At 45.5% G+C, this 13,206-nt stretch overlaps 1 protein-coding gene across 1 annotated transcript in view; it reads right to left on the bottom strand.

The window, feature by feature from the left end:
• mmp14b (matrix metallopeptidase 14b (membrane-inserted)) overlaps positions 1-12,749 on the bottom strand; it is a 14,643-nt gene extending 1,894 nt beyond the window's left edge. Inside the window, 9 exon segments of the mRNA XM_079750904.1 lie at positions 1,415-1,534; positions 1,537-1,686; positions 2,781-2,919; positions 3,028-3,173; positions 3,579-3,740; positions 4,161-4,468; positions 5,077-5,199; positions 5,694-5,842; positions 12,186-12,749. Of these exon segments, the coding sequence (XP_079607030.1) occupies positions 1,415-1,534; positions 1,537-1,686; positions 2,781-2,919; positions 3,028-3,173; positions 3,579-3,740; positions 4,161-4,468; positions 5,077-5,199; positions 5,694-5,842; positions 12,186-12,284 (1,396 nt within the window). The 5' untranslated portion in view covers positions 12,285-12,749.
• Between the last annotated feature and the right edge of the window lie 457 nt (positions 12,750-13,206).

The following is a 13,206-nucleotide window of genomic DNA, read 5'->3' as shown; positions in this document are numbered from 1 at the left end:
AGATGGAGAGAGAGAGAGTGCATATGAGAAGGAGGAGAGAGAGATGGAGAGAGAGTACACTTGAGAAGGAGGAGAGAGAGACGGAGAGAGAGAGTACATGTGAGAAGGAAGAGAGTGTACATGTGAGAAAGAGGAGAAGAGAGGAGTGGGTGGGAGAGAGAGAACATATGAGAAGGAGGAGAGAGAGAGGGAGAGAGAGCTCACGTGAACGTGAGAAGGAGAGGTGAGAGAACAGGGTGGGACAGGGCATGGAGTTGGGAGGGAGGGAAACCAAGACTACTTAGAGACTGGGGAAAAAGAGGGAGAGCAGAGAAGAAGAGAAGGAGATGAAAGAGTGAGTGCGTTGAGAGATCAAAAGACCGACAGCTGGAGAGATAGTAAGAAAGCGGGAAGAACAGGCAGAGAGAGAGGGGGGAGCTGAGGCTTTTCCCTGAGTTCTGGTCACTAAATGTTTCCAGTCGACCACCGGCACGGTCATACAGTTTGTTGCATTGTAGCATCCCTTCGGTAACTTAGTGTAACTTGGTAGAATGCTTGCATTGGTTTTTTGCGGATCATTGCACGTGTTGCATTTTCGTTCGTACACAATGGTCATCCCACTGTAGCCTAATATATATGTGTTTATATAATTAGATAAGAACATCGTAAACAAAAAAACGTCAATGTCAAGCCCTATTTAAAGACAATGAGAGAGAGAGACAAATAGAGAGGGGTTTATAGGGGTGTGTACAGGCCCCAGAAGAGTAGCAAACAACAGAAACAGAACTGAACGTTAAAAGAACACTGACAGCACAGTAACAGAACAGTTTCAGAAAGACACAGAAAGAACCAGAACTGAACAGATAGAAAGGCCAGATGCCAATGGGAGGAGTGTATATGATCCCACCACACAGCATTCCGCTGAGGCAATCCATTTTTTTTAATTGCCTATGAAATATAAACGGCAGGAAATCTCAGAGCAAATGATGCTTTGGATTTTATAGTTTTTATGCTCTCTCTATTACTGTCTTGAGCATGTCGGTAATTTGAACCCTGTGGTGATGGAACAGAAACACTGCGTACTCGGTCGAAGCCCTTCTATTGGTCGAGGCGACCTGGTGAGGTCAACCCATGGATCCTTTATCCTGTGTGGGAGTTTGTGAGGCCAGTGGAACCATCCAGAGTGTATTCCAGGGCCCAGCTGTCTATGTAATAAACATAACATCCTAGACATAAACATCCATACACAGGAACCACACACACACACACACACACACACACACACACAAACATCAATCCTTACACCAGCCCCACACAACAGGCAAACACACACACCTCAACAGATAAAAAACACAACGAAGACAAACACACATCTTTACAGAAGCACTCATCAACACTCACACACACACACACACACACACACATACAGCCTTACTCAAGCGCCGCGAAGAAAGAACCATGCACATCCATCCACAAGCACCCTGTTGATTTGCTCGCGTGTGCATGTGTGCGCGCAGGGGTGAGTGCGTGCGTGTACAGAGGGTCAAGCGGCTCACTTGCTCCCGTGGAAGTAGTAGGTGTGTCCGTTGAGCGTGTAGAAGAGCGAGGCATCGATCCGGTCGGTGGGAAGCCCGGTCCCCATTTCCCGCAGGCTCTTGGGGAAGCCGGGCTGCAGGCTGGACTCATCGAACACCCAGTACTTGTCTCCTGGAGGACACAGACCGGGGAGCGAGGTCGGACGTAAAGACAACGGAAAATGAAGGTAGCCAACGTGCTAGAGTGCGGAGGTCACTTGTCGTGCGCGGGTAAACATCGAGTTGCTTGTTGTATCGATGAAGGAGCCTGAGACTCGCGAATTTCATTGCCATTGCTGCTGTAGTTGTTGTTGTGCATATGACATTAAAACCATCTTGAACCTTGAATATTGAATCTTGAATCTAGATCTCGTTAAGGCCTTGGTTTTAAAATGATGAAGATATGTGAAAATAAGATGAATTGAACATGGTGAAGCCGGCCACACGCCGGCGCCGAGGTGCGCATTTCACGTGCGTCAATTGCCGCCCCTAGCACCAAGAGGAAGCGGCGCGCTGCAGCACCGTTGTGATATGTTTTGGAAGAAGCAGATCAAAAAACGTAGTCGTATAGGTTACCATAACGTTGCGCAAGTTGTTTTATGACTACATATATGGCCCTGATGCCCATGATCCTCTGTTTGTGCTTACAATGATAGTGACATTAATACATAGATACTTTATGTACTGTCGGGCACTTTGTTTACGGTTCAGTCACTTTACACACTATATTTGCTGTCATTGCTCATTCTTTTTGCATTGTGGTATTATTCATCTACTGCATCAACAATCTCCATATGTACAGGACCTTGAATCAAGCCGGGATGTACCAAACAGCTTTAAGAAAGCGCTATTTCAGGGGGAATAGAACAGTGGCGCTGTTCTATTCCCCCTGAATAGAACAAGCGCTGGCTCTGGCGCTGGCGCTGGCACGCATCTAGTACGTCCAAAATAATGGGGGCGTTCTTCTTGACACGCCGCTTCGGCGCCGATGTGTGTTGGGCTTAAGAAGAAATTCTGGAGGCGAAAAGTCTTTCAACGTTAAAAAACGAACAAACCGAGAGACAAAAGAAAGACGATGAAAAGAATGAGAATCAGTTCCAGATGGGAAGGTGTTGGCTTGGACAACACCTGTTCACATCATCTTAAAGGGTTTTCTTCTTTAGGAGAGCGTGAGCCCACTGATTTAAGAGTTGGGTTTTGATTAATACAGGCTGAATCTGAGGTTACCTTTGAAGAACGCAAACATCCCGTCTTCTCTTTCGAAAGCATTGTTGATGTGGGTCGGCAAGCCTCTCCAGAAGTGTCCAATCGGCATGGGGTATCCTTCCAGCACTTGGTTGTTGCGCACACGCCAGAACCACTTATCCTGAAAACAGCACACACACACACAGATATATATGTTAGGACTCACTTGCAGAACACGGGCGACTACATGATCCACAAGCTCCAGGCGGTTCCCCAGGCGCCTGGTTACCTTGAAGACAAACATCTCCCCTCGGAGGATGGCGATGGTGTCGAAGTGGCCTTCGCAGATGTTGGGTCCGAAGTGAGGGGTCTCCTGGGGTTCCGTGGGTTTGGCGTACGGCGTGCGAGGCGTCACGGGTTGACCCAAACTGGAGCCTAAGGGGTCGGGGGTCATGGGAGAGAAAAAAAAAAGAAAAAACGAAATAAACAGCAGCCTGTGTCATCTGTGTCTTTCGGTGTATATCGACCATCTTCTGAGCGACAACATTATTCTCATCTAACATGATTCACAGGCTGCTGTCACCAGTAGTTGTATATTTTCTATTTTGGAAACACAAAGATACAAGACAGAAAAACAAAGAGACTATGCTATGTCAATCTATTTAATGTCATGAATACATAAAATGATATTAAGGTAAAGTAATATGTGATCTAAAGTAAAGTCATCTTATGTAAAGTAAGGTTGTAATGTGATCTAAAGTAATGTAAAGTAATGTAGATTAATGTGATCTAAAGTAAAGCAACTTATGGTTAAGTAAAGTAAAAGTAATGTAACTCTACCATAGAGCTGCTGAATGCCTCTGCGGTCATCGTCAGGCAGCAGGAAGTTGTCGGTGTCCATCCACTGGTAGAAGGGGGCCATGATGGCGGACGGGTCGCTGGAGTGCTCCAGACCCAGAGCATGGCCCAGCTCATGCACTGCCACCAGGAACACATCATTTCCTGCCAAGAGATTTCCACACTTGAAAGCTCTGCAATGATGTTCAACCCCATCTCTATTCTAGTGGACTCTAGTGGAATTTAATGTTCTTTGTGGTTTGTTTTTCTTTGAGTTTCGTTTCTGATGTATCTGACTCACATCTCTTAAACAAATGACAAAAACACATTTGCATCGGTTCACATATGACCACCCTCTGAGATTGTTAACCCAGACAAACTTACAGGCACAGGTCCGAACTTGTTCCAACAATTTGCTCGTTACAGCAAAGAAAACTGCTTACTCTCTTGAAAACATGGGAAACTCCCTTCTAGTTTTATTTTTTAAGTCCTGTCGCATCAGCAAAACAAAAACAAAAAGTTATCTCTCCGTTTTGACAGTGATAAATGATGTTATGATCCAAAATGGTGGTCGCTTTTTCTTACCATACAGATCTCGGTTTCCAACGGTCCACGGCTCGGCGGCGTCGAAGTGGGTGTCCCCGCCAATGCCGTTGCTAGGGAAGTAGGCGTGCGCCAGGAAGCCCCCCTCGCCGTCAAAGGGGCTGCTGTCACCGTGGAAACCCTCAGCGAAGAACAGCATGATGTCGGCGAACTCCTCCACCTTGTCTCGGATGTAGCTGTAGGGGATCTCGCGGAAGGTCAGCGGGGTCACGCCCTCCCACACCTTGAAGGCCTTCCTGATGGCCTCGTGGGTCTCGAACTCGCCCACCTTGGGGGAGTAGTTCTGGATGCTGCAGGAGGGTGGCGCAGGTTAAACTCAATACAATAAAACAAATGTGTGTGAAGTCTGGTGTCTGTGTATAGGTCAGCCTTGAGGCTTGCTGTGTGGTACTGTACATGGGACATTCAGTGAATGGAGGCTTCTGCGGTAGTATTCGACTCACTGTTGCTCGTAACTAGCGCCTGAGTCATTGTTTGTATCAAAAGTTCAAAGGACACATCTTCTTGCCAATGTTTATTCATTGCCCAAACGGGGTTGTTTATTGTATGTTTCAGAGGTTTATAAGTCCTATTTTGGTTTTCGGGTCATTTACGTTCCGCTTGGTAAAGACCTTCTACTTCTTTCAATCACACTAGCATGCTGCTAGTGGAAGTGCCAAACGGTACCACTGCCTTATATGGGCATATGTCGTGATGTCACTTACAAGGTCTATCTAGCAGCTGGAGGACAAAAAATCAACAGGAGGCAGGCAGCCATTTTGATTCATCAGCTGAGCCTGCTTAAGAGATGACCGAGAGTCAATTAAATCTCTTCATCCGTGTTTCAAACATCTTACATTTAAAAATATATAGTTATATTACATACAATTCAGTTTTGACCGTGACATGGGCGACTTACGAGAAGGTGATGTCCCTCTTGTCCCACTTGAGGCCCTGGATAGCGTAGCGCTTCTTCCTCAGGTTGCTCTTCAGCTCCGAGCCAAACTTGTCTGGCACGCCGCAGCGAGGCCGCTGCATGGCCCTGCCAAACACAAGTCACACTCTGGTCAGACCGGAGGCGCTGGAAAACACACGCTGGAAGCATGTCCACTGAACAAAACGTGTCAGCCAAACTATGGTGGGAAGCAGGTGAGTCCAAAATATTTTTCAGTTCGGTCTGCCCGTTACAAACCCAGAGAGGATGAACTTTTGGAGGATCGATCTCCACCTTTGTTATTTGTGAATCAGCGGTCTACTAAATTCTGACGTATTATCATTGATTGCCCAGCTTAGCATTCATGTTGTTGCTACCTGATTGCACCCTCCTAGCTAGCACATGTATCATATTAAAACAATCCATAATATTATCAAACAAGAAGAATAGATTAATCTTCTCCACCTTACATTTGGCAGACACCTTAATCCAAAGTGGCTTACAAATGAAACCCAAGAACCACCATTAAGAACGATGAGGTTCATTATTAATGTGAGTATTTGTATCGGTGCATTGCCGTGGTTACACAGTGTGTTTCTCACTGGATGGTGTTGGCGTCGATGGAGCCCGTGACGGTGAGGCCGTAGAACCTCTGCATGGCTGCGATGGCGGAGGGGACGGACTGCGGGGAGCGGAGCGCGTGCGTCCGCATGTCACCTGGAGGCAGGTACCCGTACTGCTGTAGCCATGACTACCGGGAGAGGGAGACGAGAGCGTCAGTACAAAGGATAAAGTCGTTGAATGAAGTTCATCTGACAAAGTTAGTGAGTGGTGAAAATGCACATTTTCTTTTGTTTGTTAATACTTCGAATCGATTTTCGTGAAGTGATTTGAAAAAATATTCAAATAAACTTTAGAAATATACTAGGAAGATTATCAAAGTAAATGCAAAATTATAAATTCAGGTTATAGCACATGAAAACGATCTTGGATAAAGCATAAAATTAAATTGCCAAGTGAGATAAACATTAAAAGAGATGAGAGAAATATGAATGTCCTCTTGTAAACACATTATGCAGGGTTGGATTTTATATCAACATGATAATGACAGGGCTGAAAGGGCCTACCATCGGTCTAATGGTACCATTGGGTTATCTGTGTGACACAACTCTCGTTATACACTCTGGTACACAGTGGTAATAGTCATGTAGGTAGTGAGATATGGCACACAAACGTAACAACATTTCATAGAAACGGTCAACAAAGGGAGAGAAGTAACAGCGTCATGATATCAGCATAATGGCCCCAGCCCAGATGTTGATCACATTACACTATGTTACAGTTATTCAGCAGACCCTTTCATCCAAAGCGACTTACAATAGGTGCATTCAGCAATGATGATTCACCCCCAAAAAGTGCAAGAATCATTTAAGTATGTCAAGATTCTAAAAATAAGCAAAGCAATTAAAATATAACATCTTTCTATATTGTTTCTACATATTCGTTTCTATTTACATTTACATTTACATTAAGGGCATTTAGCAGACGCTTTTATCCAAAGCGACTTACAATAAGGGCATTTGTTACAATAAGTACATTTGTCATAAGAAGTGAAACAATATATCGCTGTCGGTACAGTAAAGATGTTCATAGAACCAAGTGCAAGTATTACAATCGCTAGGCTAACCCATTCCCCGTGTAAAGCAATGATAGCAGCTACTGTAGATGCTACACAATTAAGTACCTTGAATAAGTGCAATGTACAAGTGCCAGGACGTACAACATTCAATGGTGGCCTTGCATTGGTTTCTATGCAGAGTCGAGGTGAACTCTGAACAATGTTTCTATGTTGTATACACTTTAAAATATAGAAACAAGATGCTATATTTTAATGAAAAACTATTCCACTTTCAACATCTTTGTTGGCACAAAGTAATTTTACCCTCAATGCCAGTCCACCTTAACTCTTCTGTAGGCTGAAACATGTCTTGGAACAAAGTGAAAGGTCAGGTTTCAACCCAGAGTTGCTTCTTCATGTGGAGGAAAACCAACCTGGAATTGCCCCGAGTAAAAGTCAAGGAAGATTTCCGACGGTTAACACTGTCATTTAACTACTTTTGGGCTCTTCGTTACCTATCAACCCACAATGGTTGAGTCTTAAATGGACGCAAATTAAACATATGTTTAATATTATACTATAGGACTTTATATTATCTAACTTGATGAGATATAACTTCTAAGAACCAACTGCAACAACTAATGATAGTTAAGTTATAGTTAGTAGTTTGAAGAACATATGACAGAACTATCATTCAATGACCCAGAATCCCCCCCCCACACACACACCTCAAAAATACAGTTCAGTGGACTTTACTCAAATAGCGTCCATCTTGGATCTAAACACTAGCTGGGTGGGTGAACTGAATGCCAGCTTGCGTTTAGAACCGATATGGCCGGTTTAGAACCTTGATTCCAGGTGCCACATGTACTTATGGTCTCCTTCCCAATGTACCCTTATATGCTATTTAACTTAACACCCACGTTCACACCAGAGCCGTGGGAAGTTATACCGAATACCTTGTGAGCTACGAGGGCGGTATAAATTATAGCCCAACCCGGTGAAGCTGTGTCCCACAGTAGTGCACGTGGTCGTGGTGTTGCCCGGATCCCAGACGTGCACGCCCCAGGATGTGAGAAACGTAAGTCCCTGAGTGGGCTTCACTGTTTGTTTGACACGGCGAGCGATCATGGTTGTTGAATCAAACTATAACCAAGTCTGTAAGGGGCCGAAATAGACCTTTATATTAAAATAGAACAATATTGATCCAGGTTCAGCATGTGGCCTCTCCCCCTTGAGTTCTGTTCCCTACATAATGGACGCTTTATGGCTTGGTTAATAACAGCAGTGACTACGACCGGTGTGTGTGTGTGTGTGTGTGTGTGTGTGTGTGTGTGTGTGTGTGTGTGTGTGTGTGTGTGTGTGTGTGTGTGTGTGTGTGTGTGTGTGTGTGTGTGTGTGCGCGTGCGGGTGGAAGGAGAGACTAGATGAAAGCCTGGGCTGCAAAGGGAGAGGAGCAAAAGGGGGAGGGAGATAATTGGAGAGAGAGAGAGAGAGAGAGAGAGGGAGAGAAAGAGAGAGAGCAGGGAAAAGATATAGAGAGGGAGAGAAAGAAGGAGCGGGACAGATTCCAGACAGAGGGAGGAGGAGAGAGTGGGAGGGAGGGAAGGAGATGGGACAACGATAGGGAGAGCTACAGGGTAGGGAGCTTTGGGCTTGGCAGCAGTAGAGTCTGTACTAGTGTTGTATTTATTGAACTTTACTTCCTCAACGCTGGTCCAAACCTCACAGGCCTGTCCTGTAGCATGTCAGCTGACTAGAGGGAAAGAGAGAGTACTGAGGGAAATATCTCCCACTCTCTTTCTCTCCCTCTACTTAATGCTGCTTGATTGATAAGGAAAATAAACATATGCATTGATTTTCCATTTTGCTGAGATCTCTCTCGCGCCACTTCTCGGTCTCTCTTCCGCTCTCATTTTTTGTCTCTACCTTCCTCTCTCTTTCACTCCATCTACCTCCTCTCTCATTCCCCCTTCCTTCTATCTCTCTCCCTCTCTTGCATAAGACCCTCAATCAATAAGAACCATACGGTGACACTCTGAGGCGTGTGTGTGCGTCTGTGAAATAGTCGTCCATATCTCATAAGTGAGTGTTGACGATGGCCTGCTTATATTGGAAGGCCACTCCTTTTTTGGAGAAAAGGGCCTTTTTTCTGTTGTTTATTAAATTGTTGACTTGAGTTCAGTGGAGAAGGCAGCTAGAGAATGACGTGCTCCCCTTGCACTGGGCTTCAAGGGGAAGTGACTCCCTTGAGATTATTTTCATCCGAGGAGGACAGTCCCACATTGCCTCACTTCTCGTTATCATGACTATTTATTCTACATTCGACACTATGACTCTTGGTTCCTGGAAAAAAACAATATTGCGTGGCTGACAGCCAAACTTTGTGCAACGTAGCACAAAGATTGGCTGTTACCCCCCCCCCCCCCCCCCCGGTGAGTAAAGGGGGGGGGGAGAAAAGGAGAGAAAGAAATAGAGATAGAAAGAGAGACATGGAGAAATACATAGCGAGAGAGAGATGGGGACGGTGGGTTGAGTGTGTTTAAGAGTATAACAGACAGAAGAGAAGGAGAAAGATCGCATTCGGGGGGAAATAAAGAAGAGTCAGTTGTTCCGTTCGGTCAGGCTAGCCGGTGGAAAGGAGGTCTGGGGCGAGGCGAGAGAGCGGCGCACCCAGCTGAAGCTCGGCTATGCCGCCCGCACCCCGTCCCGCAGCTAACCCGTCTCACACGCTGCAGAACGCACGGCTCGCGTCGAACAGTGAGCACACGCCGTTAGCCTAGCGGTTGCTACGTTAAAAACTCAGTACTGAGCGCAGGCTCGTTACGCAGAATTACATTTCGTGTGGTCGATTTACAACACCATGTGTGCGTTCACTCTGAGCGTGGGGGGATGCAGCGCGGATCGAACCCTCAGACCCTGGCAGTGTTGGTACCGTGCTCTGCCAGTTGAGATACACAGGACCATGTGAAGTCAGCCTATACCTTCATTTATTTTACTGTGTAATATGGATCCAACTTTGGACCAATGCCGCTTTGCAAGAACAACATACATCTAATGTAATGAATACAAATCCTGACCTCTGAATGCCGCCTGTGTGTTGCCACGACCCCCACCCACAGCTGAGCATGAAAACAAAGCCTGAGGCCAAGAATAAGAGATCTAACGTGTAGGAAGGAACAAAACAAGTGCTTCTGCCAGAGACCTTTGAGCAGTAAATCCTCAGTCTGGTCCAACGCCAGAGCAGCGTCTCAGAATTTCTTCTCTTTTTTTTGAATACGTCAAACCTGATTGTGTCACGTTTCACTTCCTGTACGAAAATGGGAAATGAGGCAATGCCCTTCCTCCATTGTTTCCTCGGAATCACGGAGGGTAGTGCCATCCAGGATGTCGGGCGGTTCCGACTAACCCTTACTCATCCTTCCTTTCCTGGTTCTCTCTCTCTCTCTCTCTCTCTCTCTCTCTCTCTCTCTCTCTCTCTCTCTCTCTCTCTCTCTCTCTCTCTCTCTCTCTCTCTCTCTCTCTCTCTCTCTCTCTCTCTCTCTCTCTCTCTCTCTCCTCTGCCATGGCTGTTCCGTAGATGACTGGACTGCAGCTGTAAAGGGCCGGCCGGCAGTGGAAACCTACCAGGACTTTAATTACAACGTGTTGGCCGAGGCATGGGCGAGAGACATAGGGCCTGTGTGGGACATTTCCTGTCTCTTTGAATTAGCGGACGGCTTCATCTCTCAATGTCTCGCTGCCAGATTCCATCGTCGCCGGCGACACAATGGCCACCCTTCTTGTGTAATTTTTTCGGAAGAGCGGGTTAAAGTTTGAACAGCCTCCTCTCTATTCTCCGTGTCCCCCGAATAGTTATAATAGATAGTCTCTCACTTTGAACTCGATGACATCAACTTAGGGTCTGCTGTGTGTGTGTGTGTGTATGTGTGTGTGTGTGTGTGTGTGTGTGTGTGTGTGTGTGTGTGTGTGTGTGTGTGTGTGTTGGCACATTGTTGCGGTTATGTATGTATGCGTGTGTACGTGTGAGTGTGTGTCCGTTGTGGTTTGTCATTGTCAGCTGTTTAGGGGGAGACGACAATAATGTCTTAATAAGGAAGAGGAAATCCCCTACCCACTTCCTGCCATAACCTCACACCACAGGATATGACCCGCAGCGGTCTGCTCACCCCGGCCTGAGAACCCCCCCACCTACCAAATGGCCTGCTTCTGCAGACTGCCTGAGTAGGGCACTAAAACCTCTATTACCGTCAAACATAAATACCCAAATATCTGTGGGCCAATTCATCTGATTCATCGGATCTGATTTCTCTGGGAGAAATGGCGTCGTAAACCTTGCTTTCTGAAATCTATGAAACATGGACGCAGAGCAGCACTGGGGCAGACCTGAGAAATGGAGAGCTGATGGAGTGATTAGATAAATAGTTTTCTCTTCATCCACACTACATTTAATGTCTATCACAGCTTTGGAGGTGCACTACTGTAGAAGCTGATAGTGTTAACGCTATGCTTGACGGTACAATGTAGGTCAATGGAGATGCGTTTTCTTCCACTGGCACTAGCTGGAAATACCATTCAAGGGTCCGCAGTCATCATAGAGAAAAATTATAACTGGGAGTGGGACTTTTGGGGGCATTCATTCACGATGTAACGCTCTGGGTTTAATACATGCACAGATGCACACACACACACACACACACATATACACACACACACACCTGTAAACACACACACACACACACACACACAATGTAATGATATGAAGGGAAACAGGTGTGTATAGGACCTCACTTCCCTCCCTGCAACATAAACAGAGAACTTCCTTTCATTGCGGCACTGATAGTAGCTTTGAATAGAATAGAGTACAATAGAATATGATTGAAAATAATTCAATATTATGGAACATTATAAAACAGCATTGAATATATATAATAATAGGATTTGACAGAATAGAACAGAAAACAACCGAATACGATTTGAGAGAATAGAATAGACGTTTGTTAATCAGCTTCGGTGCTTGTTTCCACATCTGACCAGGGCTGAGAGCCAGCAAAAAGCTCCCCTAACTGATGACATGTGTCAACAACCCCATCGCAGCTTCCACGTGAAGACGCCCAAAGACCCACAATTTGTAGCCCCCCAAACCCATCAAAAAGAGAATGAAAAGCCAGACACGTTTGCGCTGACCGCGTGTTGAAACAGTTTTCCTCCTCTTGTTCTTCGGCTTTCGAGCACTCAGCAGTTTTTGGGTGTTTTTAATGAGGGCTATCATCATTATGGTCTGCTTCCTCCAACCCAAGTCAGAAGAACTCTCCTCACCCCTCAAGTCTGCGTGACAAAACCAAATCCTACACGCAAGATCGTAGCATCAAACCTGGCTAAACTAGGGGGAGTCATTCCAGTGAATACTGTTTAGTATTGTAAGGGTGAATGAATGCACATGTAGGCGTAATGTCTCTGAAACGACGTGTCTCACCTCCGGCTTCACCTCTCGCTGCGTCGCTCCTTGCGCGTTCAGCTCCAGCGCCAGCGCCAGCAGCACGAGTTGGGCGATCGTTTTAATCCGAAGTGCCATCCCTTGCACTCGAAAAAAGAAATAGCCTAACTAAACTTAACGGTTGCCTATAAAACGAACTGGTTGACTTGTTGTCAGAACATTATTGGTAGAGAAACAAACTTGCCACACCGAATCCCTGAAAGTACGGGAGAACAAAACAAACCCAAAAAAAAGTGATACCACCACGGCTCAACCGCGAAGACTTTGCTTTCTATTATTTACACGGGTTGTTTTCCGCTATTTTACCTCATTATTCCCAACAGGCGACTTTAACAATAGAGTTGAGAGTTCTCAAATCTCTCTAGATTGTAGCCTAGATAGTGTTGAGCGATAACGGCTCCCTTTTTCTGCAGATGTTACAATCTGGTTATTTATTTAAACAAAACCACCGTCCTGAGTAGTAAAGCCGGAGTCTTATCTTTGCTGGCTTGTCGTTGCTTTATTTTGATCCGGCAGTCTCTCCCCTTCTTCCTCCCACCGCTGCAGACGTGGTAGTTTGACGGTCCCCCGAGGAGTCCCGCGATGGAAAATAGAGATCTGTAAAGCTCCCCCCACCGGATTAGCCCATCCCATAACATGGACCGTATCCATGAATGTGCTGACCTTGGAGTTAAACTTGACGTAGTCCACTCTTATTGAGAAAAAAGGGCTTTGCACACATATGATGTCCTGTTCTTTCTATTGGATGTGATTTTCACTACAAAGGACCAACACTTATATTATACTATTGAATTATTGGGCCTGCTGCTTATACGGGTTAGGGTATGAGTCAATTGAACAGCCTTATCTTAATAAGACATGCTAGCCTAAATGCCATGTTTAAATGTGTGATTAGTAAGAATTGAAATAAGTCTTCATTCATAATTTCATCATTATCCCAAAGACTGAACAAATGACTTTTCCTTCTGCTGACTGAGTGGGTTAAGACCATTAGTTAACA

Source organism: Pollachius pollachius (assembly GCF_949987615.1).
Source record: "Pollachius pollachius genome assembly, chromosome: 14".
In the NCBI taxonomy this organism is placed as follows: Eukaryota; Metazoa; Chordata; class Actinopteri; order Gadiformes; family Gadidae; genus Pollachius; species Pollachius pollachius.
This window is presented reverse-complemented; position numbering and strand designations above follow the sequence as displayed.